This window comes from Cherax quadricarinatus, chromosome 12, assembly GCF_038502225.1.
Source record: "Cherax quadricarinatus isolate ZL_2023a chromosome 12, ASM3850222v1, whole genome shotgun sequence".
NCBI lineage: Eukaryota > Metazoa > Arthropoda > Malacostraca > Decapoda > Parastacidae > Cherax > Cherax quadricarinatus.
Window position 1 is genome coordinate 12,778,101 of NC_091303.1, and position 26,923 is coordinate 12,805,023.

Sequence of the window (26,923 nt, forward strand, 5' to 3'; positions counted from 1 at the left end):
GAAAATACTTTCATCATCATTCAACACTTTCACCACACTCACACATTATCACTGTTTTTGCAGAGGTGCTTAGAATATAACAGTTTAGAAGCATATACGTATAAAGATACACAACATATCCCTCCAAACTGCCACTATCCCAAACCCCTCCTTTAAAGTGCAGGCATTGTACTTCCCATTTCCAGGACTCAAGTCCGACTATATGAAAATAACCGGTTTCCCTGAATCCCTTCACTAAATATTACCCTGCTCACACTCCAACAGATCGTCAGGTCCCAAGTATCATTCGTCTCCATTCACTCCTATCTAACACGCTCATGCACGCTTGCTGGAAGTCCAAGCCCCTCGCCCACAAAACCTCCTTTACCCCCTCTTTCCAACCCTTTTGAGGATGACCCCTACCCCTCTTTCCTTCCCCTATAGATTTATATGCTTTCCATGTCATTCTACTTTGATCCATTCTCTCTAAATGACCAAACCACCTCAACAACCCCTCTTCTGCCCTCTGACTAATGCTTTTATTAACTCCACACCTTCTCCTAATTTCCACACTCCGAATTTTCTGCATAATATTTACACCACACATTGCCCTTAGACAGGACATCTCCACTGCCTCCAACCGTCTCCTCGCTGCTGCATTTACCACCCAAGCTTCACATCCATATAAGAGTGTTGGTACTACTATACTTTCATACATTCCCTTCTTTGCCTCCATAGACAACGTTTTTTGACTCCACATATACCTCAACGCACCAATCACCTTTTTTCCCTCATCAATTCTATGATTAACCTCATCCTTCATAAATCCATCCGCCGACATGTCAACTCCCAAGTATCTGAAAACATTCACTTCTTCCATACTCCTCCTCCCCAATTTGATATCCAATTTTTCTTTATCTAAATCATTTGATACTCTCATCACCTTACTCTTTTCTATGTTCATTTTCAACTTTCTACCTTTACACACATTCTCAAACTCATCCACTAACCTTTGCAATTTTTCTTTAGAATCTCCCATAAGCACAGTATCATCAGCAAAAAGTAACTGTGTCAATTCCCATTTTGAATTTGATTCCCCATAATTTAATCCCACCCCTCTCCCGAACACCCTAGCATTTACTTCTTTTACAACCCCATCTATAATTATATTAAACAACCATGGTGACTTTACACATCCCTGTCTAAGACCTACTTTTACCGGGAAGTATTCTCCCTCTCTTCTACACACCCTAACCTGAGCCTCACTATCCTCATAAAAGCTCTTTACAGCATTTAGTAACTTACCACCTATTCCATATACTTGCAACATCTGCCACATTGCTCCTCTATCCACTCTATCACATGCCTTTTCTAAATCCATAAATGCAATAAAAACTTCCCTACCTTTATCTAAATACTGTTCACATATATGCTTCAATGTAAACACTTAATCTACACATCCCCTACCCACTCTGAAGCCTCCCTGCTCATCCGCAATCCTACATTCTGTCTTACCTCTAATTCTTTCAATTATAACCCTACCGTATACTTTTCCTGGTATACTCAGTAAACTTATTCCTCTATAATTTTTACAATCTCTTTTGTCCCCTTTCTTTTTATATAAAGGGACTATACATGCTCTCTGCCAATCCCTAGGTACCTTCCCCTCTTTCATACATTTATTAAACAAAAGTACCAACCACTCCAATACTATATCCCCCCCTTCTTTTAACATTTCTGTCATGATCCCATCAGTTCCAGCTGCTTTACCCCCTTTCATTCTACGTAATGCCTCACGTACCTCCACCACACTTACATTCTGCTCTTCTTCACTCCTAAAAGATGGTATACCTCCCTGGCTAGTGCATGAAATTACCGCCTCCCTTTCTTCCTCAACATTTAAAAGTTCCTCAAAATATTCTCGCCATCTACCTAATACCTCCCTCTCCCCATCTACTAACTCCCCTACTCTGTTTTTAACTGACAAATCCATACTTTCCCTAGGCTTTCTTAACTTGTTTAACTCACTCCGAAGTTTTTTCTTATTTTCATTAAAATTTCTTGACAGTGCCTCTCCCACTCTTTCATCTGCTCTCCTTTTGCACTCTCTCACCACTCTCTTCACCTTTCTTTTACTCTCCATATACTCTGCTCTTCTTATAACACTTCTGCTTTGTAAAAACCTCTCGTAAGCTACCTTTTTCTCTTTTATCACACCCTTTACTTCATCATTCCACCAATCACTCCTCTTTCCTCCTGCCCCCACCCTCCTATAACCACAAACTTCTGCCCCACATTCTAATACTGCATTTTTAAAACTATTCCAACCCTCTTCAACCCCCCCACTACTCATCTTTGCACTAGCCCACCTTTCTGCCAATAGTCACTTATATCTCCCCCGAACTTCCTCCTCCCTTAGTTTATACACTTTCACCTCCCTCTTACTTGTTGTTGCCACCTTCCTCTTTTCCCATCTACCTCTTACTCTAACTGTAGCTACAACTAAATAATGATCCGATATATCAGTTGCCCCTCTATAAACATGTACATCCTGGAGCCTACCCATCAACCTTTTATCCACCAATACATAATCTAACAAACTACTTTCATTATGTGCTACATCATACTTTGTATATTTATTTATCCTCTTTTTCATAAAATATGTATTACTTATTACCAAATTTCTTTCTACACATAGCTCAATTAAAGGCTCCCTATTTACATTTACCCCTGGCACCCCAAATTTACCTACTACTCCCTCCATAACATTTTTACCCACTTTAGCATTGAAATCCCCAACCACCATTACTCTCACACTTGATTCAAAACTCCTCACGCATTCACTCAACATTTCCCAGAATCTCTCTCTCTCCTCTACACTTCTCTCTTCTCCAGGTGCATACATGCTTACTATAACCCACTTTTCACATCCAATCTTTATTTTACTCCACATAATCCTTGAATTTATACATTTGTAGTCCCTCTTTTCCTGCCATAGCTTATCCTTCAACATTATTGCTACTCCTTTAGCTCTAACTATATTTGAAACCCCTGACCTAATCCCATTTATTCCTCTCCATTGAAACTCTCCCACCCCCTTCAGCTTTGTTTCACTTAAAGCCAGGACATCCAGTTTCTTCTCATTCATAACATCCACAATCATCTCTTTCTTATCATTTGCACAACATCCACACACATTCAGACTTCCCATTTTGACAATTTTCTTCTTATTCTTTTTAGTAATCTTTACAGGAAAAGGGGTTACTAGCCCATTGTTCCCGGCATTTTAGTTGACTTTTACAACACGCATGGCTTACGGAGGAAAGATTCTTATTCCACTTCCCCATGGATATAAAAGGAAAAGTAATAAGACCAAGAACTATTAAGATAAAATCAAAGAAAACTCAGATGAGTGTGTATAAATAAACGTGTACATGTATGTGTAGTGTGACTTAGATGTAAGTAGAAGTAGCAAGACATGCATGTAATCTTGCATATTTATGAGACAGACAAAAGACACCAGCAATCCTACCATCATGTAAAACAATTACAGGCTTTCGTTTTACACTCACTTGGCAGGACGGTAGTACCTCCCTGGGTGGTTGCTGTCTACCAACCTACTACCTATATATATATATTCTTTCTTTCTTTCAACACACCGGCCGTATCCCACCGAGGCGGGGTGGCCCAAAAGGAAAAACGAAAGTTTCTCCTTTTACATTTAGTAATATATACAGGAGAAGAGGTTACTAGCCCCTTGCTCCCGGCATTTTAGTTGCCTCTTACAACACGCATGGCTTACGGAGGAAGAATTCTGTTCCACTTCCCCATGGAGATAAGAGGAAATAAACAAGAATAAGAACTAGAAAGAAAATAGAAGAAAACCCAGAGGGGTGTGTATATATGTGCTTGTACATGTATGTGTAGTGTGACCTAAGTGTAAGTAGAAGTAGCAAGACGTACCTGAAATCTTGCATGTTCATGAGACAGAAAAAAGGACACCAGCAATCCTACCATCATGTAAAACAATTACAGGCTTTCGTTTTACACTCACTTGGCAGGACGGTAGTACCTCCCTGGGTGGTTGCTGTCTACCAACCTACTACCTATATATATATATATATATATATATATATACAGTAGGGCCCCACTTATACGGCTGGTTAGGTTTCAGGCTACCGCCGTAAAGCGGAAACCGCCATAAAGTGGAACACCCTTTTTTTCCACTTACAAATGCATACAAACACTAGATAACAAGTTTACACTAACATATATTAAGTTAGCAATAGAACCAGGCATCAAAAAACAATAAAAAAGTACAATACACAAATAGTGCACTCATTACTTACCTTAAAATATTTAGTCTTAATCTAGGGTGAGACAAGTAGTATTTATTGTAAGAAATCAAGTGTGGTATGTATGGTAGTCAGCCGGGCTACCATACCAGGCCACCCCACCCACACATACAATTCTATGATATTTAAGCATCCCAGAGCGATAAAATGTATATACAGTTCACTCATTATTTACCTTAAAATATAGGGTGAGATGAGTAGTATTTATTGTAAAAAATCAAGTGTGGTATGTATGGTAGTCAGCCGGGCTACCATACCAGGCCAACCCACCTACACATAATATTCTATTACATTTAAGCATCCCAGAGCGATAAAATGTATATACAGTTCACTCATTACTTACCTTAAAATATTTGTAGTCTTAATGAAGGGTCAGGAGTAAGTAAATGAGATAAAATGAATAAATGAGAGAGAGAAAGAATGAGTGCATGAGAGAGGACAGGCGCAGAGTTATGTAAACAAACCAGGCGAAGGTAAGTTTTGTAAACGAAGTGTACACGTCTGGTTTGTGTACAAGTTACATTGTGTACAGGTTGTCTCTACATTGATACGGTAGAATAAATAAAGAAGAACACTCCCATTCTCATGTAACATCATTTTGAGAAGAAATGATGCTCTGAGTGAAGGCAATGGAAATAAGTCACTCTGACTTTTTTGGGTTATCCTAGATTCTCTACACATATGTTTTTATGTATGATAATCTATGTAACTGTATTTGTATATACCTGAATAAACTTACTTACATACATACAAAAGGAATAATTTTCTACAGTTACCCCCAGTAACACATTTTCTCTTATGTTAGATTAGAGAAAATGTTATTCTTGGCGTCACTTGTACAAGTTATCTGGCTACCACATCTCATATTTATGTTTATTTATTCTATTGTTGGGTGTATTTATCATCTTTTTATGTTATGTATCGTGTTTATTATATAATTTTGAAAAAAAATATCATGGATGGATTAATGAAAATGTGTATATTAACGTAATATACAACATTTAATGAGACTCGGTGATTATTATTATTATTATTATTATCATTTCTAATATGGCGTCACTTGTGCAAGTCGTCTGCTACCACATCTCATATTTATGTTTATTTATTCTATTGTGGGGTGTATTTATCATCTTTTTATGTTATGTATCGTGTTTATTATATAATTTTGAAAAAATATCATAGATGGATTAATGAAAATGTGTATTTAACGTAATATATGACATTTAAATGAGACTCGATGATTATTATTATCATTACTAATATGACGTCTGGAGACATAAGACACTCTTACTGATTTTAATGTGTACCTGCATGCCAGCACAGTATGCAAGTTTATTTAAGTACAGGTATACATAAGTATAATTATCAGAGTATATATAAAATATGAAATAACTTTTAAAAACATTTGAAATTTTGGAGTTTCCAGACAAAATGGAGAGACTTAGTGCTTACTGAGCTCACGAAGAATGTAAACAAACAGGGTGGGGCGCGGTGACCGTATTAGAAAGTCAGGTGGGGGGAGCCGTATAGCGAGTTTTGGTCATAATTTGAAATGACCGTATTAGCGGAATGCCGTAAAGCGGGGCCCTGCTGTATACATATATTTTTTTTTTTTCAACAAGTGAGCCGTCTCCCACCGAGTCAGGGTGACCCAAAAAAAAGAAAGAAAATCCCCAAAAGAAAATACTTTCATCATCATTCAACACTTTCACCACACTCACACATTATCACTGTTTTTGCAGAGGTGCTCTGAATACAACAGTTTAGAAGCATATACGTATAAAGATACACAACATATCCCTCCAAACTGCCAATATCCCAAACCCCTCCTTTAAAGTGCAGGCATTGTACTTCCCATTTCCAGGACTCAAGTCTGACTAAATGAAAATAACCGGTTTCCCTGAATCCCTTCACTAAATATTACCCTCTCGCACTCCAACAGATCGTCAGGTCCCAAGTATCATTCGTCTCCATTCACTCCAATCTAACACACTCACGCACACTTGCTGGAAGTCCAAGCCCCTCGCCCACAAAACCTCCTTTACCCCCTCTCTCCAACCCTTTCAAAGACGACCCCTACCCCTCCTTCCTTCCCCTATAGATTTATATGCTTTCCATGACATTCTATTTTGATCCATTCTCTCTAAATGACCAAACCACCTCAACAACCCCTCTTCAGCCCTCTGACTAATGCTTTTATTAACTCCACACCTTCTCCTAATTTCCACACTCCGAATTTTCTGCATAATAGTGTATTTACACCACACACTGCCCTTAGACAGGACATCTCCACTGCCCCCAACAGTCTCCTCGCTGCTGCATTTACCACCCAAGCTTCACATCCATATAATAGTGTTGGTACCACTATACTTTCATACATTCCCTTCTTTGCCTCCATAGATAGCATTTTTTGACTCCACATATACCTCAATGCACCACTCACCTTTTTTTCCTCATCAATTCTATGATTAACCTCATCCTTCATAAATCCATCCACCGACACGTCAACTCCCAAGTATCTGAAAACATTCACTTCTTCCATACTCCTCCTCCTCAATTTGGTATCCAATTTTTCTTTATCTAAATCATTTGATACCCTCATCACCTTACTCTTTTCTATGTTCACTTTCAACTTTCTACCTTTATACACATTCCCAAACTCATCCACTAACCTTTGTAATTTTTCTTTAGAATCTCCCATAAGCACAGTGTGTGAGTGTGAGTGTGAGTGTGTGTGTACTCACCTATTTGTACTCACCTATTTGTGGTTGCAGGGGTCGAGTCCTAGCTCCTGGCCCCGCCTCTTCACCGGTTGCTACTAGGCCCACTCTCTCCCCGCTCCATGAGCTTTATCAAACCTCATCTTAAAACTGTGTATGGTTCCTGCCTCCACTACGTCATTTTCTAGGCTATTCCACTGCCTTACAACTCTTTGACTGAAGAAATACTTCCTACTATCTCTCTGACTCATTTGTGTCTTCAACTTCCAATTGTGGCCTCTTGTTTCTGTGTCCCCTCCCTGGAACATCCTGTCTTTGTCCACCTTGTCTATTCCATGCAGTATTTTATTTGTATATGTGTGTGTGTGTGTGTGTGTGTGTGTGTGTGTGTGTGTGTGTGTGTGTGTGTGTGTGTGTGTGTGTGTGTGTGTGTGTGTGTGTGTGTGTATGTGTGTGTGTGTATGTGTGTGTGTGTATGTGTGTGTGTGTGTGTGTGTGTGTGTGTGTGTGTGTGTGTGTGTGTGTGTGTGTGTGTGTGTGTGTGTGTGTGTGTGTGTGTGTGTGTGTATATTTTTTTTTTTTTTTTTTTCAACAAGTCGGCCATCTCCCACCGAGGCAGGGTGACCCGAAAAAGAAAGAAAATCCCCAAAAAGAAAATACTTTCATCATCATTCAACACTTTCACCACACTCGCACATTATCACTGTTTTTGCAGAGGTGCTCAGAATACAACAGTCTAGAAGCATACACATATAAAGATACACAACATATCCCTCCAAACTGCCAATATCCCAAACCCCTCCTTTAAAGTGCAGGCATTGTACTTCCCATTTCCAGGACTCAAGTCCGACTATATGAAAATAACCGGTTTCCCTGAATCCCTTCACTAAATATTACCCTGCTCACACTCCAACAGATCGTCAGGTCCCAAGTACCATTCGTCTCCATTCACTCCTATCTAACATGCTCACGCACGCTTGCTGGAAGTCCAAGCCCCTTGCCCACAAAACCTCCTTTACCCCCTCTCTCCAACCCTTTCGAGGACGACCCCTACCCCGCCTTCCTTCCCCTATAGATTTATATGCTTTCCATGTCATTCTACTTTGATCCATTCTCTCTAAATGACCAAACCACCTCAACAACCCCTCTTCTGCCCTCTGACTAATACTTTTATTAACTGCCAAATATGTAAAACTGGTCAATTAGCAAGAACTCATTTAAAATTAAGTCCTTTCCAAAATTTTCTCTTGTACGTTTAAAGATATATTTTTTTCATTAATGTTAATGTAAAATGTTTTAATTTTGCAACAAAAGAAACTTAGAAAACTTACCTAACCTTGTTATGACAAGAGCAATTTATTTTAGCCTAACCCAACAAAATATATTTTAAATTTGTTTACAGTAATTTAATACTAAACAAACAATGAAATATATTTTTTTCCTTAGGTTCAGAATGATTTTGTCGAAATTATTGCATACACAAATTTTTGCTTGTCCTATATGGCAAGATGAGTGTTGCTACTTAAGCCAAGATCGCAAGTTCTGCCTATTCGGCACGACACATATATATATACAGTGGACCCCCGGTTAACGATATTTTTTCACTCCAGAAGTATGTTCAGGTGCCAGTACTGACCGAATTTGTTCCCATAAGGAATATTGTGAAGTAGATTAGTCCATTTCAGACCCCCAAACATACACGTACAAACGCACTTACATAAATACACTTACATAATTGGTCGCATTCGGAGGTGATCGTTATGCGGGGGTCCACTGTATATAATTTTTTTTCCAACAAGTTGGCCATCTCCGCTAGAATTGTTGAGTATATATACGTCTGAAACACTGGCTCCTAAGACGTATTTATACAGTTGAAACAGTCAAAGGGTTAAGAGTAACTCAGGTCAGATCACTGACAGTGATAAGGATATGTGTGAAATTTTCAATTCTTACTTCCTCTCAGGTTTCACTCCGGAAGATACTAGCAAAAATTCCAGAAATAATAGATTATGTAGAACAGGACTGCATGATTGCGGTAACTAGTGACAAGGTCCTCAGACAAATAGAGAAATTAAAACCTAACAAATCCCCAGGCCCTGATGAACTCTTTGCAAGGGTGTTAAAAGAATGTAAAGAGGAACTTAGTATACCTTTGGCTAATCTTTTCAACATATCACTACAAACTGGCATAGTGCCTGACAAGTGGAAACTGGCAAATGTAATACCTATTTACAAGGCAGGTGACAGGTCCTTAGCTTCGAACTATAGACCAACAAGCCTTACCTACATAGTGGGAAAATTTATGGAATCAATAATTGCCGAATCAATTCGTAGCCATCTCTAAAGGCATAAATTGATTAATGAATCTCAGCACGGTTTTACAAAGGGGTGTTCCTGTCTTACGAATTTACTTTCTTCACTAAGGTACTTGAGGAGGTAGATCATGGTATTGAATATGATATTTTGTGTATATGGACTTCAGTAAGGCTTTCGATACAGTTCCACATAAGAGGCTATTGTGGAAACTTAAGGCACATGGAATAGGAGAAATTTTTTCCTGGGTTGAGGCATGGTTGACGAATAGGCAGCAGAGAGTTTGCATAAATGGGGAGAAATCAGAATGGGGGCATGTCACAAGTGGTGTTCCATGGGGGTCAGTGTTGGGCCCCTTGTTGCTCACAATTTACATAAACAACATAAGCAAATTTGCTGATGACACCAAAATAGGCCATCCAATTCATTCTAATGAGGACATCAGAGCACTCCAGGATGATTCGAATAGACTGATGCAGTGGTCGGAAAAGTGGCAGATACAGTTTAATATAGACAAATGCAAAGTTCTAAATGTTGGAAATATATAAACTAAATAATGTAGATCTTAATATTACGGATTGCGAAAAGGATTTAGGAGTTCTGGTTAGTAGTAATCTAAAACCAAGACAACAGTGCATTAGTGTTTGCAATAAAGCTAACAGAATCCTTGGCTTCATAGCAAGAAGTATAAATAATAGAAGTCCTCACATTGTTCTTCAACTATATATTTTTGGTTAGGCCTCATTTAGATTATGCTGCACAGTTTTAGTCACCGTATTACAGAATGGATATAAATGCAGTGGAAAACATACAAAGGAGGATGACAGAGATGATCCCATATATCAGAAATCTTCCCTGTGTGGACAGACTGAGGGCCCTGAACCTGCACTCTCTAGAAAGGTGTAGAATTAGGGGGGATATGACTGAGGTGTATAAACTAAGGGAGGAGGAAGTTTGGGTGAGATATAAGCAACTATTGGCAGAAAGGTGAGCTGGTGCAAGTATGAGTAGTGGGGGGGTTGAAGAGGGTTGGAATAGTTTTAAAAAAGGAGAATTAGGATGTGGGGCAGAAGTTTGTGGTTATAGGAAGGTGGGTGCAGGAAGAAAGAGGAGTAATTGGTGGAATGATGAAGTAAAGGGTGTGATAAAAGAGAAAAAGTTAGCTTATGAGAGGTTTTTACAAAGCAGAAGTGTTATAAGAAGAGTAGAGTATATGGAGAGTAAAAGAAAGGTGAAGAGAGGGGTGCGAGTGCAAAAGGAGAGCAGATAATAGAGTGGGAGAGGCACTGTCAAGAAATTTTAATAAAAATAAGAAAAAATTTTGGAGTGAGTTAAACAAGTTAAAAAAGCTTAGAGAACGAATGGATTTGTCAGTTAAAAAACAGAGTAGGGAAGTTAGTAGATGGGGAGATGGAGGTTTTGGGTAGATGGCGAGAATATTTCGAGGAACTTTTAAATGTCGACGAAGAAAGGAAAGCGGTAATTTCAGGGAGGTATACCATCTTCTAGGAGTGAAGAACAGGATGTGAGTGTGGGCGAGGGGGCATTAGGCATTACGTAGAATGAAAGGGGGTAAAGCAGCTGGAACTGATGGGATCATGACAGAAATGTTGAAAGCAAGGGGGGATATAGTGTTGGAGTGGTTGGTATTTTTGTTTAATAAATGCATGAAAGAGGGGAAGGTACCTAGGGATTGGCAGAGAGCATGCATAGTCACTTTATATAAAGGGAAGGGGGACAAAAGATTGTAAAAATTATAGAGGAATAAGTTTACTGAGTATACCAGGAAAAGTGTACGAGATGGTTATTATTGAAAGAATTAGAGGTAAGACAGAATGTAGGATTGCGGATGAACAAGGAGGTTTCAGAGTGGGTAGGGGATGTGTAGATCAAGTGTTTACATTGAAGCATATATGTGAACAGTATTTAGATAAAGGTATGGAAGCTTTTATTGCATTTATGGATTTAGAAAAGGCATATGATAGAGTGGATAGAGGAGCAATGTAGCAGATGTTGCAAGTATATGGAATAAGTGGTAAGTTACTAAATGCTGTAGAGAGTTTTTATGAGGATAGTGAGGCTCAGGTTAGTGTGTGTAGAAGAGAGGGAGACTACTTCCCAGTAAAAGTAGGTCTTAGACAGGGATGTGTAATGTCACCATGGTTGTTTAATATATTTATAGATGGGGTTGTAAAAGAAGTAAATGCTAGGGTGTTCAGGAGAGGGGTGGGATTAAATTAAGGGGAATTAAATACAAAATGGGAATCGACACAGTTGCTTTTTGCTGATGATACTGTGCTTATGGGAGATTCTAAAGAAAAATTGCAAAGGTTAGTGGATGAGTTTGGGAGTGTGTGTAAAGGTGGAAAGTTGAAAGTGAACATAGAAAAGAGTAAAGTGATGGAGGTATCAAATGATTTAGATAAAGAAAAATTGGATATCAAATTGGGGAGGAGTAGTATGGAAGAAGTGAATGTTTTCAGATATTTGGGAGTTGACGTGTCGGCGGATGGATTTATGAAGGATGAGGTTAATCATAGAATTGATGAGGGAAAACAGGTGAATGGTGTGTTAAGGTATATGTGGAGACAAAAAACGTTATCTATGGAGGCAAAGAAGGGAATGTATGAAAGTATAGTAGTACCAACACTCTTATATGGGTGTGAAGCTTGGGTTGTGAATGCAGCAGCGAGGAGGCGGTTGGAAGCAGTGGAGATGTCCTGTCTAAGGGCAACATGTGGTGCAAATATTATGCAGAAAATTCGGAGTGTGGAAATTAGGTGTGGAGTTTATAAAAGTATTAGTCAGAGGGCTGAAGAGGGGTTGTTGAGGTGGTTTGGTCGTTTAGAGAATGGATCAAAGCAGAATGACATGGAGAGCATATAAATCTGTAGGGGAAGGAAGGTGGGGTAGGGGTCGTCCTCGAAAAGGTTGGAAGGAAGAGGTAAGGGAGGTTTTGTGGGCGAGGGGCTTGGACTTCCAGCAGGCGTGCATGAGCATGTTCGATAGGAGTGAATGAAGACATATGGTATTTGGGACCTGACGATCTGTTGGAGTGTGAGTAGGGTAATATTTAGTGAAGGGATTCAGGGAAACCGGTTATTTTTATATAGCTTTACTTGAGTCCTGGAAATGGGAAGTACAATGCCTGCACTCTAAAGGAGGGGTTCGGGATATTAGCAGTTTGGAGGGATATGCTGTGTATCTTTATACGTATATGCTTCTAAACTGTTGTGTTCTGAGCACCTCTGCAAAAACAGTGATTATGTGTGAGTGGGGTGAAAGTGTTGAATGATGATGAAAGTATTTTCTTTTTGGGGATTTTCTTTCTTTTTGGGTCACCCTGCCTCGGTGGGAGACGGCTGACTTGTTAATAAAAAAAAAATGATTGAGGTGTATAAATGGAAAACAGGAATTAATAAAGGGGATGTAAATAGAGTGCTAAAAATATCTAATATAGACAGGACTCGCAGCAATGGCTTTAAATTGGAAAAATTCAGATTCAGGAAGGATATAGGAAAGCAATGGTTTGGTAATAGAGTTGTGGATCAGTGGAACAAACTCCTGAGTACCATCATAGATGCTAAGACATTGTGTAGTTTTAAAAATAGGTTGGATAAATACATGAGTGGGTGTGGGTAGGTGTGAGTTGGACCTGACTAGCTTGTGCTACTAGGTCGGATGCACTGTTCCTCCCTTAAGTGAAGTGTCTGACCTCACGAAGTCAAGGCACTGGCTTAAGCCGGTGAGAGAAATGGAGCTGCCTCGCATAGGCCAGAAGGCCTGTTGCAGTGTTCCTTCTTTCTTATGTTCTTATCATCAAGTCACCAGTAACTTGATTATGGTCCAAGACAGACCAGAATGCTGTTTTAAAGTTTCCTTGCAACATTTTGAGTTATTTCCAAGAGATACCCCATAACTAGCTCTAAAACTGTTTGTGGGACATGAGATTTAGCAAATGCTGTAGTAACACAGCTTCTTGTCATCCATACTTTGTACTAGACCCATCAGAAATAACTGTTATCTTAGTTCTATTTTTACATTTGCCCCAAATGCCATGCTTTTTATGGGCTTTCAAATTATTGTGCATTTTTGTACAATGATTTAAAATAAAAATTATTATTGTTCTTATTACAGCCTCTCCTCACTTAGTGACGTACTCGTTTACCGACGACTCAGACTTGCGAATGGTTCTCTGACTAGTTTGCATACCAAAATAATGTTTATTAAAGCTGATTTCCTCTATTCTGTTTATTACAGTACACAGTACACTACTGTATAAACATTTAAAAATATACCAGAAATGTTATAAATGGTGCAAAAGTGACATTAAAACAATATCAAAGATGGCTGACACAAACCCACTACCATTATACTGTAGTATGCCCTTCACTTAACAATGAATTCATTTACCGATGAGGTCTTAGGAGCAAAACTCCATCATTAAGTGAGGAGAGGCTGTATTATTATCATCTATTTTACTTACCATATATTAGTGATAGATAAGCCAACTTCAAATTGCTCCTCCAGGTGTACCACACTGGGAATCCGCTCAACTGTCACTCTTACATCTCCATATTGTGGTGCCTAAAGCAGATATTTAATTAAGTGTTTAACAAAATATTATCTAAAATATAGTAGCTGAAGAAACATCACTGCAGTGTTAGACATTTATAAGTGTCAAACACAAATCGACAAAGTGAGAAACCACTTACAAACGTAAGTGTAGTGTGGAAAAGAGCTTTGATTATTACGATTTCAGCAGATCTGCTAAAGAGGTTCTCTGAGACAAATATATAGATTTTATTTGCCTTTACAGTTTTTAATTTTTCTGCCCAAGTGGTTTATCATTTTTCATCATTTTATTTGTTTCAGAATTATGTAACACCACTCCACTTAAAATAAAACATCAAACAAACCATTCTCTGCAGCTGGCTGGTTTGAAGGCGACCACGATCACCCATGTTTGTCCTCCACACTATGTCGAGTTTTCCTATAGCAGTAGCTTGCCGTAGAGCTGCTGGATTGCTACGTGCCTCTGGTTTGGGTTTAAGGCAGTACAGGTACTGTCTTGTGTCATGGGGATTGACAACATTCATTCTTCCAAATACCAATATATTTGAGTCTTGTGAGACCTTATTCATGGATGTAACTGAAATATATAATAACCTTCATGTAATAATGTTCAAATGCAGATTATTATATATTCTGGAGCCAATACAGTAACAATGTCCTTAAGCATGAGTATTTTTAAAATTTATATAAGGTGTCAACTCCATGGAGACAATAAGAACTTACATTTGTGAACATTTATCCCATAAAAAACTTTTCTTAATCAAATGTAGTAATATTTTTTATTTTTTCCTTTATGCATAAATACTGTGGCTCATATTTGTTTTGTACCAACTAGACAAGAATTTTTTTTTTTTTTTTTTAACACACCGGCCATCTCCCACCAAGGCAGGGTGACCCAAAGAAGCACTTTCACCATCATTCACACAATCACTGTCTTTGCAGAGGTGCCTAGATATGACAGTTTAGATTTCACTCTAAACAGTCAATATCCCAAACCCTTCCTTTAAAGTGCAGGCACTGTACTTCCCAACTCCGGGACTCAAGTACGGCTAACCGGTTTCCCTGAGTCCCTCCACAAAATATTACCCGCTAACACTCCAACAGCTCGTCAGGTCCCAAAACCACTCATCTCCATTCACTCTCACCTAACACACTCACACATGCCTGCTGCATGCCAACAAATTATGATTTATTAAAGTTCTAATTTGCTCTCCATTTTTAACATATGCTTTGATTTTTAGCACAGTATGTTTGTTTTATGCATGTATGATGGATTCATATTTGGTATAAATTGGTTAAAACATTGAGATAGGTTATATTTTATCATTTTCTTCAAAGTGAATTTCTGATTATACAATATATATTTTCTTCTCTGTATTTTATTGTATGTATATGCTTATTTAATGCTTGCTTGAAAGAGCAGGAGGAAGAGCTCTGAGGTTTTGCTAGTATGAATCAGCATCTTAGGCTATAATAGCAGCAGTTTCCAGTGAACAGCATTTTTGTCCCCAGTGCCCATCACCAGTTCTGTTGATGCTAGGAAGATGCATGTCATCAGCCTTATGCTTTTGTATACAGGATCTGCCTCTAAGAGGCAGGCTGTGTGTGCTTTATTTTATGGGAAGGTGCCCAGGCCTCTTTACTACTGTATTTTATTGCAATGTATGTATGTTCATGCTATTCACTCATCATTTATACAGACTATTTGTCATGTACAATCTAGCCTTTGGAGCTTAAGTGTTAACTCCACTGCAAGCATCATTGTTAAGGCTTCACAAAATATAGTGACTGTAAATGCTAGATTATAGTGGTAGAACTTTCCTATAATTTTTATAGTTCATCCATCTATTTGTACATACACATTCAAGGCTGCTTGGATCATTATGTTGCTTTTAAAAGGTATTCTGCAAGTGCTTTCTAACAGCACAGTCTAGGAGTTAACAGTGCTGAAACCTGACTTCTAAAAAAAACTCACATGTTGAGTGTTTCTAAAATCCCTGGACATTTTTTTATATTATCTGTTTACACTTTGGCTTTAACAGTTACGCTATAAACTAATCCACATTAGGCAGGTTAATCAAAAGATCACAGTACTACATATTATTATTATTATAATCAAGGGGAAGCACTAAACCCGTAGGATTATACAGCGCAGTACTACATAAATGATAGAGATCACGGTGATCTTATGAAACGAATCATTAATTTTCTTATTATGAAAAGTGCCTGTATTAAAAGTAACTTACCTGAAAAGTATGGTGAAGGCTCAAGTTCCACCTTTTCTAAGCAAAGTGGCCCTGATGTAATGTTCTGAACTCCAGCCTCAAGGTAAACCTCATCTGACTGTGAGGAGAGTTAAACATACACTTAAAACACATGACAACCAAAGATGAATTATTATTTAATGCGAAGAACAATGGAGCTAACCTTGTTTTGTTCCTGAATGCTATCACAGTATGTGAAATGCAAGGATTCCTAAATGCTGTTAATCATAAAAGTACATTACTATACAGTGTGCCCACAAAGTCCATTCCAATTTCAAAACTTTATTAGAACAAAATGGTAAAAGAATAAAAGTCACAAGACCAAAGCTATAATTCTCAAATATCATACACTTAGAGAGGAAACTTGGTGGGAGGAAAAAGAAAAACAGGCAAGAACAACTAGATTATTAGAAAGAAAATTATGATTTAACATAGTTTTTTCAGAGAAACAAATTGGAATAATATACAACAAAGGGAAGATACTATATAAATAAGATTTATAAGGAATTTTACAACATATCTGAAAATTGTTAGAAAATCATTTATTTCAAGATTATTATTATTATTATTATTATAATCAAAAAGAAGCGCTAAGCCACAAGGACTATACAGTGGACCCCCGGTTAACGATTTTAATCCGTGCAAGAGGGCTCATCGTTATGCGAAATAATCGTTATGCGAATGAATTTTCCCCATAAGAAATAATGGAAATCAAATTAATCCGTGCAAGACGCCCAAAAGTATGAAAAAAAATTTTTTTTACCACATGAAATGTTAATTTTAATACACACAAACTGAAAAAGGCATGCACAATTAAATGACACTTACTTTTATTGAAGATCTGGTGATGATTGATGGGATGGGAGGAGGGGAGAGCATTATCTTCTTACTGTTTAGAAGGGGAATCCCCTTCCATTACGACTTGAGGTAGCAAGTCCTTTTCCGGGGTTACTTCCCTTCTTCTTTTAATGCCACTAGGACCAGCTTGAGAGTCACTGGACCTCTGTCGCACAACAAATCTGTCCATAGAGCTCTGTACCTCCCGTTCCTTTACGATTTGTCTAAAATGGGCCACAACATTGTCATTGAAATAGTCACCAGCACGGCTTGCAACAGCTGTGTCAGGGTGATTTTCATCTATAAAGGTTTGCAGTTCAACCCACTGTGCACACATTTCCTTAATCTTTGAAGTAGGCACAATGGATTCCACAACTGGCATAGGCTTCTCAGGGTTAGCCCCAAACCCTTCAAAATCTTTCTTAATTTCCATACTAATTCTCACCCTTTTTACCACAGGGTTGGCACTAGAAGCTTTCTTGGGGCCCATGGTCACTTATTTTCCAGAAACAGCACCGAAAACACTGTAATAATACGAAATATTCCGAGTGTATGCTTGGATGTTACCACGGAGGCTGGCTGGTAAACAATGGGACGGCCGGCACATGTGAGGCTGGCTGAGGGCACATTGGACGCGTCTCGGACGAAAATCGGTAAGCGGGTTTTTAATCGGTATGCGCGGCAAAAATTTTGCGATAAAAGTAATCGGTATGCGGAAAAATCGCTATGTGATGCCATCGTTATGCGGGGGTCCACTGTACAGCGCTGCAGGGCAGGAAGGAAGCGAGGGCATCAGGTGGCAAAAGGGAGATGGATGAGTAATAGGTTACGGATAACAGCGGGGCAGTGGATGGTGAAAGGGTAAAGGGCAGCAAGAGACTGAACTAGAAAGGGCTGAGGGGAGTGCGAAAAGTATCATCAGAGTTTGTGGAGTAAATCAGTCGTTGTTAAGAAGTCAATGAGAGAGTCAGGATTAAAGGAGGGTTCATCAGCAAGAAGGGAAGGTAAAGAGAGAGTAGTAGAACGAAGACGACGTTGGAGGTAAATTCTGCGTGCTCGTTGATAGAGAGGGCAGTCTAACAGAATGTGGCTAATCGATACTGGAACTTGACACTGCTCACAGAGAGGAACAGGGTGCCTCTCCATGAGATACCCATGAGTAAGACGAGTGTGACCAATGCGAAGGCGGGAGAGAGTGGTCTCCCAACCTCGGCACTGATGACAAGAAGACGGCCAGTAACCTATGCTCGGTTTAATAGAATGAAGTTTGTTACTGAGCAGAGTTGACCAACGTTGTTGCCAACGGGTGCGAAGGTGGGTAGCTATTGCAGCAAAATAGTCCAGAAATGGAACACCTCAATAGGAAATTGGTAGGTCATGTACTGCTGACTGCGCAGCAGTGTCTGCCTGTTCATTGCCCTGTACGTCGACATGACCAGGGACCCAACAAAAAACAATATCTTTATGTTTGGTAGAGATACGGCGTAGCCAAAGTTGGATACGGAGAACTAGGGGATGAGATGTATCAAATTTTCGTATAGCCTGTAGAGCACTAAGGGAGTCTGAGACTACTACAAATGATGACACAGGCATAGATGCGATACGAGTAAGTGCTGCAAGAATGGCATACAGTTCAGCAGTAAAAATGCTAGCTGAAGATAGTAAATGTCCCCGCACGACGCTGTCCGGAAACACTGCTGCGAATCCGACGCCGTCTGAAGACTTAGAGCCATCTGTGTACACAGCAGTGGCATGAGAATGGGAGTGGAAGTGATCAAGAAAAAGAGAGCGGGAAGCCACCGTAGGCAGTTGAGCTTTCGAGCAAGGGAGTGAGAAAGAACAGACCCGAACAGCTGGAACTTCCCAGGGGGGTAGGGAAAAGTGAGATGCTACATGAACATATAAAGGTGGTAACTGAAGGGAAGACAAGAGTGAATGTAGGCGAAGAGAAAAGGGACGGAGCAAACAGGGGCGGCGAACGAATAAAGAATGTCTACTAATATCGGTGACCATTCTATAAATGGAAGGATTGTGTAGATCGTGAGAGCGTACATAGTAGCGAAGGCAATGGGCATCATGGCGATCAGACAAGGATGGAACATTCGCTTCTGCATAGAGGCTCTCAACAGGGGAAGAGCAAAAAGCACCAAGGCACAAACGTAATCCTTGGTGATGAATAGAGTTAAGGCTAGAGAGAGTAGCAGGAGAGGCCGCGGAATAAATCTGGTCACCATAATCGAGTTTCGATAAAACGAGGGCTGAATGTAGGCGAAGCAGAGTTCGACGATCAGCTCCCCAGGAAAGATGAGCAAGGGTTTTAAGAAGGTTTAGCCGGCTGTGACAAGTTGCCTTCAGAGAGGTTATGTGAGGTTTCCAGGATAACCGACGGTCAAAGAGAAGGCCTAGAAACCTGACTGTATCACGTTCGGGGATACAGGAGCCATAGAGATACAAAGGATGATCGGAGATAACAGAGCGTCTAGTGAAAGTAATTTGGTGAGTTTTGGTACTTGAAAATTTAAACCCATGCGTGGTGGCCCAAGTGGAAACACGGTCGACCGCATGCTGGAGAGAAACTGCAATAAGATGACAGTCAGCGCCTGCACAAGCAATAGCAAAGTCATCAACATAGAGTGATGACCAAATATTGGGTGGAAGAACAGAGGCCAAATCATTTATAGCAAGGAGAAAAAGTGTTGTGCTTAGAACACATCCCTGAGGGACACCTTCAGCTTGGACGAAGTCCGGGGAAAGAACATTATTGACTCGAACACGGAAATGTCTGTCAGTTAAAAAGTTCTTAAGGAAGGATGGTAGATTGCATCGGAGGCCTAAGGAATGGGCCTGGGCCAAAATATTATACCTCCAAGTTGTGTCATATGCCTTCTCAAGGTCAAAAAATATGGCAATAACTGAGTGATTATTCGCAAAGGCATTACGAACATACGTATCCAAGCGTAGTAAGGGGTCTATGGTAGAACGACCCTTACGAAAGCCATATTGACTAGCGGAGAGACTGTTGTGTGTCTCTAAATACCACATTAAACGTCGATTTACGAGACGTTCCATCACTTTGCAAACTGCACTAGTAAGAGCGATGGGGCGATAGTGGGAGGCATCATGTCCTGTAGTACCCGGTTTGCGGAAAGGGAGAACAATGGCACATTTCCACAGCTGGGGAAGAACTCCTTGTGCCCAAATAAGATTGAAGAAGTGTAAGAGGACTACAAGGGCTGACCGATGTAAATGTTGTAACATACGAATATGAATGTCATCAGGCCCAGCTGCCGATGATCGGCAAGCTGAGAGTGTTGCCTCCAGTTCTTGAAGTGTAAAAGGCACATTATACTGTTCTTCTCTGAGAGAAGAAAAGTCCAAGGGTACTAACTCTCTGGCAGACTTTGAGGAAAAAACCAGGGGCATAGATGGAGCCCTCGGGAAATACGGACCAGATGTGTGCCAAGTTCAATGGCAACGTCGAGAGGGTTTGCTACATCAACACCAGCGACCCGTAGAACAGGAGCTGGGTCAGGAGAGTATTTACCACTCAATTTCCTCACTTTTTTCCAGACTGCACTCATAGAAGAAGCAGAGGTGATGGTGGAAACATAGTCTCGCCAACAAGTGAGTTTAGCTTCACGGATGACACGGCGAGCGATCGCACGCTTCTGCTTAAAATCAAGAAGTCTCTCAGCGGTTCTATTGTACTGGTACCTGCCCCATGCAGCACATTTCAAACGTACTGCACGAGCACAAGAAGGAGACCACCAAGACACGCACTTCTGAGAATGCCTGCCTGAGGTTTGGGGTATAGAATGAGAAGCTGCGGTATAAACTGACGTCGAGAAGATGTGTAGGAGCTCATCAATGGAGGATGAAGAAGGAACCTCACTAAAAGCAGTGAGGTGTGAGTAAAGATCCCAATTTGCCCGATCAAATTGCCAACGAGGGCTACGGAAAGGTGGTGAATAGGAAGGAGAAGTAAGAATGATCGGAAAATGATCGCTGTCATGTAAGTCTGGTAGAACAGACCAGGTGAAGTCTAGTGCAGTGGAGGAAGAGCAGACTGATAGATCGATGCAAGAGAGAGTATGAGTACGAGGATCAAAATGGGTGGGATACCCGTATTTAAAACATGGAGGGGGTGAGAGGCGAGAAAAGCCTCCAACTGAATGCCACGTGAGTCACAATGAGACCCCCCCCCCAGAGGAAATGGTGGGCATTAAAATCACCAAGTAACAGAAGTGGTGGTGGTAAGGATGAAACAAGAAAGGCAAAGTCTGGGATAGAAAATGCTCGAGAAGGAGAGAGATATAAAGAACATATTGTAAACCACTTATTCAAGTGGATACGGGCTGCAGAGTAATGCAGCGAGGTATGGACAAATAGTTGACAGTACGGAATATCATTGCGTAGAAGAAGGGCACTTTCATTAAAGGTCCCATCTGAGAAAGGAACCAAAGAATACAATAAATTATAGCCTGAGATAGGTTGGAAAACAGCCGAGTGTAATTTTGGTTCTTGTAAGCAAGCACCAACAGGGGAAAACCTGGAAAGCAACATCTGAAGCTCACCCCGATTACCCCTGAGGCCGCAGATATTCCACTGTAAATAGGCCATGATTGGCGATGAAGAAAATATCAGGAATCTGTAGGTAAAGGCACCTACGGACTAGAGGGGTTAGAAAAGTCAACGTGTGGTGGCATTGGAAGACGTTCAAGTAGCGAAGGAACGGAGCGTTGCGAAGAATGGGGTTGTGAAAATGGAGGAGAGGGAAGAGAAAGAACAGGAAGTGAATCAGTGTCCATTGAAGGTTTAGTCTCTGCAATATATTCTGAAAGGGCTTCAAGTGTTTCTGAATTCAAAGATGTATGGGAGACCATATTGGAGATAGAAGGAGGAGGGTAAGTAAAGATTGGGACAGTAATGGACTGTACCAAAGAAGACGGGGAGGGAAGAGTGTAAGGGACTGGAGATGAAGTGTGGGGGGGGACAGAAGAGGCAGAAACCTGGGAGGTGGTAGAAGAGGGAGAAACTTGGGAGGGGACGGGGGTGGAAGGCATAGTACGAGGAGGAGGGTGAATCTCCACACTTGTAATAGAACCAGAGAGAGGGGAAGAACTAGGTACAGAGACTGGAAAGGTAAAGTGTGGAGGTGGAAGAAGGGAAGGAAGGGGCAAAGAAGATTTGAGCAATGTGGATTTTTTGGACTTCTGAGTAGAGGGGCGATTGGTATTAGGTGTTGTACGAGGTCTTGTCGATACTGGGGCTTGTGAGGAAGGACGCGAAGATGTGAGAACAGACTGAGTTGTAGTCGGGACATCAGAGCCAAGGACAGCAAAAGGATTAGATGCCGTAGTGGCTATGGGAGGGGTAACAACAGAGGAGGCTGCAGAAGATGGGACCCCAGAAGTGGGGGGATGTTTGGAAACACGAGAATAAGAAACACGGGGTAGTCTCCCTTGGAGGCGGAGATGAGTAACTGCCATAGCATAAGGGAGACCTTCTGCCTCTTTGAGGCAACGGATTTCACGTTCATTTAAGTAGACCTGGCAACGGCGGGAGTACGAAGGGTGAGCTTCATTATAATTAAGGCAAGATGGAGGTTGACTACAAGATGTATTAGAATGGTCGTCGGCACCACAGACTGGGCATTCGGCCATAGATCTGCAATATTTCGCTGGGTGACCAAAACGCCAGCAATTTCTACATTGTTGTGGTGTAGGTATCACCTTTTGAACTTGTAACCGATGTCCCGCGACATATACAGAGGATGGGAGTTCTCGGCTGTCAAAAGTTAAACGAGCCACATTGCAAGGGTAACGTCTCTGCCCCCGGGCAGGAAGGACATAAGTGTCTACTTTGAGGATTGGGAGATCCTGGAGTTCCAGTTGTTCAAAAATGTCATTGCCACATGACTGGAAATTCTGTTGGACTATGGTATGGGGCAGAATGACAGTACCACTACAAGAATTGAGAGAAAGATGTTTTTCAATAGTGATAGGAGTAGTATCGATATTCGAAAGGAGAGAATCATGAGCTTGGGTAGCATTCTGGACAGTGACGATGCGCGTACCGCTCTTGAGAGCATGAAATGAAATATCTCTGCCAACATGACGCAGGAGCGCTTTGCCAATACTATGGTCAGAAAGGTAGGCAGAAGAAGTCGGTCTTAAAGTAAAGAATTTAGTCCATTGTGTGGTCTGAAACTGAGCGTGGAGAGGGAGTGCTTGACGTGTCGGTCTTTTCCGAGTAGAATGGGAAGGTAACGAAGGAGCATCATCAGGAGATTGACGTTGGCATTTAGAAGTAGGACCGGAGTTGGTCCAGCGTGAAATGGGCGGGCGATTCGAAAATTGCCGTACCGTAGAGGGAGAAGCCAGAAGCATAGTCAAAGGAGAGTGGAGTTCAGACAAATCGAAGGAGTCAGTCGAAGCCCCGGTACCTGAAGCGGGTGAGGAAACAGCACCAGCAAGAGGTACAGGGGCATCAGGAGTGTCCGAATAGTGGTCTAAACACAAGGCAGGGTCAGAATGGGGTGCGGTATCAAGAAGGGGCCCGGGGGTAGTGGGTTCATGGACTAGGGCTGCCATGGTTAGGTTACTCCTTTGCTTTTTGTTTTTAAGAAAAAAAAAAAGAAGAAAAGAAAATAAAAATAAAAAAAAGAATAAAAAAAGGGGGGAGCGGGTGGAATAGTTCCCAGGAGGAATGAAAGGGCCGGAAATCTCCCTCCGCGCCCAAGAGGACCTGAACACCGCTAGTAGCGCAGATGCAGCATGGAACTCGTGCCATACCCTACCCTTCATGCCAGTAAACCAGCAATCCGGGATAGCAACCTCACATCTGCTGAGCTACCTCGGTGGACAAAAGAGAGGGCGGCCGGATATCCACCACAAAGCATACCTCCTTCGGCCACCACCCCCGGAATCCGAAAGGTGGCTTCCAGAGATACACCCGTCGCCCGAAAGACACCCAAAGCTACTCCGGGATACCGGAGAGGGATCGGGACATCCCCAGGCAATCCAGATTCCACGGCAAACTACGCCACCGCCAAGAACCTCAATGGAATGGGATGGACCCCGGTGTCCTTTCCCCTACCTAGGAACTAGCGCGCCTGTGGGAGAAATCCCAAAGGCCAAAAAGAGGAAGGGCAAAAGGGAGGGGTGAGGAGGAGGAGGAGGAGGAATGGAAAAAGGGGAGGATGGGATAGGGGAGGGGAGAATGGGGGGTAATTAGGTTCGGTCTGAGGAAGAAGACCGACAGGGCTAATTCCTCAGACCAAGAGCCTCTTCACCAAGCCAAGGAGCCCCCCTTGAAGAGGATTTATTTCAAGAAAAATAAAAATCTAACAAACAGTGGATCAATGAAAAACGATGGAAAGCCAAGTGAAATTCTTAAAAGATCTCTGGTTTGGAGGCTCTCAAATATGGAAAATGAGCGTATCTGATAGGATTGAATGGAGACAAATGGTTTTTAATAATTGACGTGCTGTTGGAGTGTGAGCAAAGTAACATTTATGAAGGGATTCAGAGAAACCGGCAGGTCGGACTTGAGTCCTGGAGATGGGAAGTACAGTGTCTGCACTCTGAAGGAGGGTGTTAATGTTGCAGTCTTATAAATTGTAGTGTAAAGCACCCCTCTGGCAAGACAGTGATGGAGTGAATGATGGTGAAAGTTTTTCTTTTTCGGGCCACCCTGCCTTGGTGGGAATCGGCCAGTGTGTTAATAATAATAATAAATTTACATTATAAAATACAAATGAACCCTAAAACTCATGGGAGTTCCATTCTTGAAGGTCCCACAAATTCAGACTCTGAAATATAAAATTATGTCTGCATAATAAATTTTATTTCACTTTTGGGCTTATTTTCTGTTTCAGAGGCCATTTCTCCTTAAATATGACTAATCTAATTATTACTGACACTCATACAGAAAAAAAAAAACTAAAAAAGGAAAGACAGTATGCAGAATCCGAATAAAATTCTATGATTCGTTTTCAATTCAGGGGTCTTAAATTAATGTGACATAGTGTGCACTGCCAAAAAATGCAAATAATCTAAGATATTTGCAAATGGGAATTCAGCAAAACATCAAATAATCAAAAATTGCAAATTAGGAAGCCCACAAATTGGGAATTTAAGTGTATAATACAAACTAAATAAAAAAAAGAGTCATACTTACAACATAGTCCTGCATGCAGGTGTGAAGAGCAGCAGGTATTCATGCAGAAGCAAGCAATATGACCATGCAAAAACATGCTGAGGTTAGATATGTTGAAAAAAATAGTACACCTGGCTCTTGCTGTGTGTCCACTGTAAGGAAATACTGTAGTTCTACTGTACTTAAATTCTATAAGAGTTCACTTAATTGTAAATCTAGTTTCTGTATAAATAGTGAATTAGAAACTATTTTATTATCATGTTTTGCTATAAAAAATAATATTCTATACAATACCAATACATACCATTAATAGAATTTAATTGCAAAGAGAATGATTAATTAGAACCAGGAACACAGTGCATTATATTTTCTTAGGACCAGAAACCAACATCAGAATATTTCAATGGAAACCTCAGTCTCTTATTGCGCAAAATGTTAGAAAAGCAAAGCGAGTAACAAGTACATATGCTAGTCTAAGTTCCAGCAATGAATAGAAAGAAATCTAGCCTTTTACAAACCCAAATAAAGGTAATCAAATAGAATTTTTAAAAATTACCCAATACCAATATTAGTCATGTTATCTACAAGTCCCTTGTATTAAGACAAATAATTAGTTTAGAAAATCTACAAACCATTATGCATGCCCATTATCAACATGCAAGTGAGAAAGGAGAGAGAAAAAAGCCAGAAATCAAGTCATGTCACACTTTTCTTTTTTTGAAGCATACAGCATATGATGATGTACTGCAAGCAAGCATCTACAGAAGTTATCCTAAGGCTAGGATTCACGATAATGATGATTTTAAATAGTTAATTCAGCGAGACCATCTGTGAACATTCGAAGAGGTATAAACATTTTTGGAAGAAAGCCAGTTCATTAGATGGCTGTGGTCTCTAATATAATGGAAAAACTTATTTAGCATAATGAAAGAAGAAAAATATTCTTTAAGTTTGTGAAAATGACGTAGCCAGTTATGGATGGACATAAGGAAAACCCGACATAAACATCTCGAGTATTGGTGGCAAGAGATATCCTTTGCCCTTTTGCATTAGCAGTGTTATATTTTCCTTCTGAAAACAGAAATTCTGGAGTGTTTACTATTACTGTGAATCTTCCTTTCTTTCAACACATCGGCCGTATCCCACCAAGGCAGGGTGGCCCAAAAAGAAAAACGAAAGTTTCTCCTTTTACATTTAGTAATATATACAGGAGAAGGGGTTACCAGCCCCTTGCTCCCGGCATTTTAGTCACCTCTTACGACACGCATGGCTTACGGAGGAAGAATTCTGTTCCATTTCCCCATGGAAGATACTGTATTATTATTATTATTATTTATTACTTTAGCTGCAATCCATCATTTTAATTGGCTATACTATTTTGTCCACACCATGCCTTTTCCTTCCATTCCTATAACTAACTCAGCACCCCTCACCCTGCACATCCCTCAATAACCACCACCTCACCATCCCTTGCCTGAAGTAACCCTTGACCTGTGATCACTTCATCTGCACTTCACATCACAAACCCAGCCTCTTTACTGCCCTCACTATCTTATCCCTTATACTTAAATCCCCAGAACAGTCTTTCTACCACAATGACCATTTTCTACCCCGACAGTGTGACCCAAAGAAGGAAATACGTATGTTCACCATTACTCAATGAAATTATGATTATGGTAATACAGTATTAACAAGACTGGAGTAATTAATTCATAGTAGT

The 26,923-nt window shown here is 40.5% G+C and overlaps 1 protein-coding gene across 2 annotated transcripts in view; it reads right to left on the reverse strand.

Moving 5' to 3' along the window:
* Positions 1–26,923, reverse strand: part of LOC128686538 (trafficking protein particle complex subunit 13-like) — a 77,596-nt gene that overhangs the window by 23,062 nt on the left and 27,611 nt on the right. For both annotated transcript variants that reach the window (XR_011391893.1, XM_070084234.1), the window contains exons 7-9: positions 16,189–16,285; positions 14,287–14,519; positions 13,854–13,954 (exon numbers count right to left, since the gene is read on the reverse strand). Coding sequence is in view for 1 of the 2 variants with exons in the window: in XM_070084234.1 (XP_069940335.1) it covers positions 13,854–13,954; positions 14,287–14,519; positions 16,189–16,285 (431 nt within the window). In the remaining variant the exon portion in view is untranslated. The remainder of the gene's footprint in view (positions 1–13,853; positions 13,955–14,286; positions 14,520–16,188; positions 16,286–26,923) is intronic.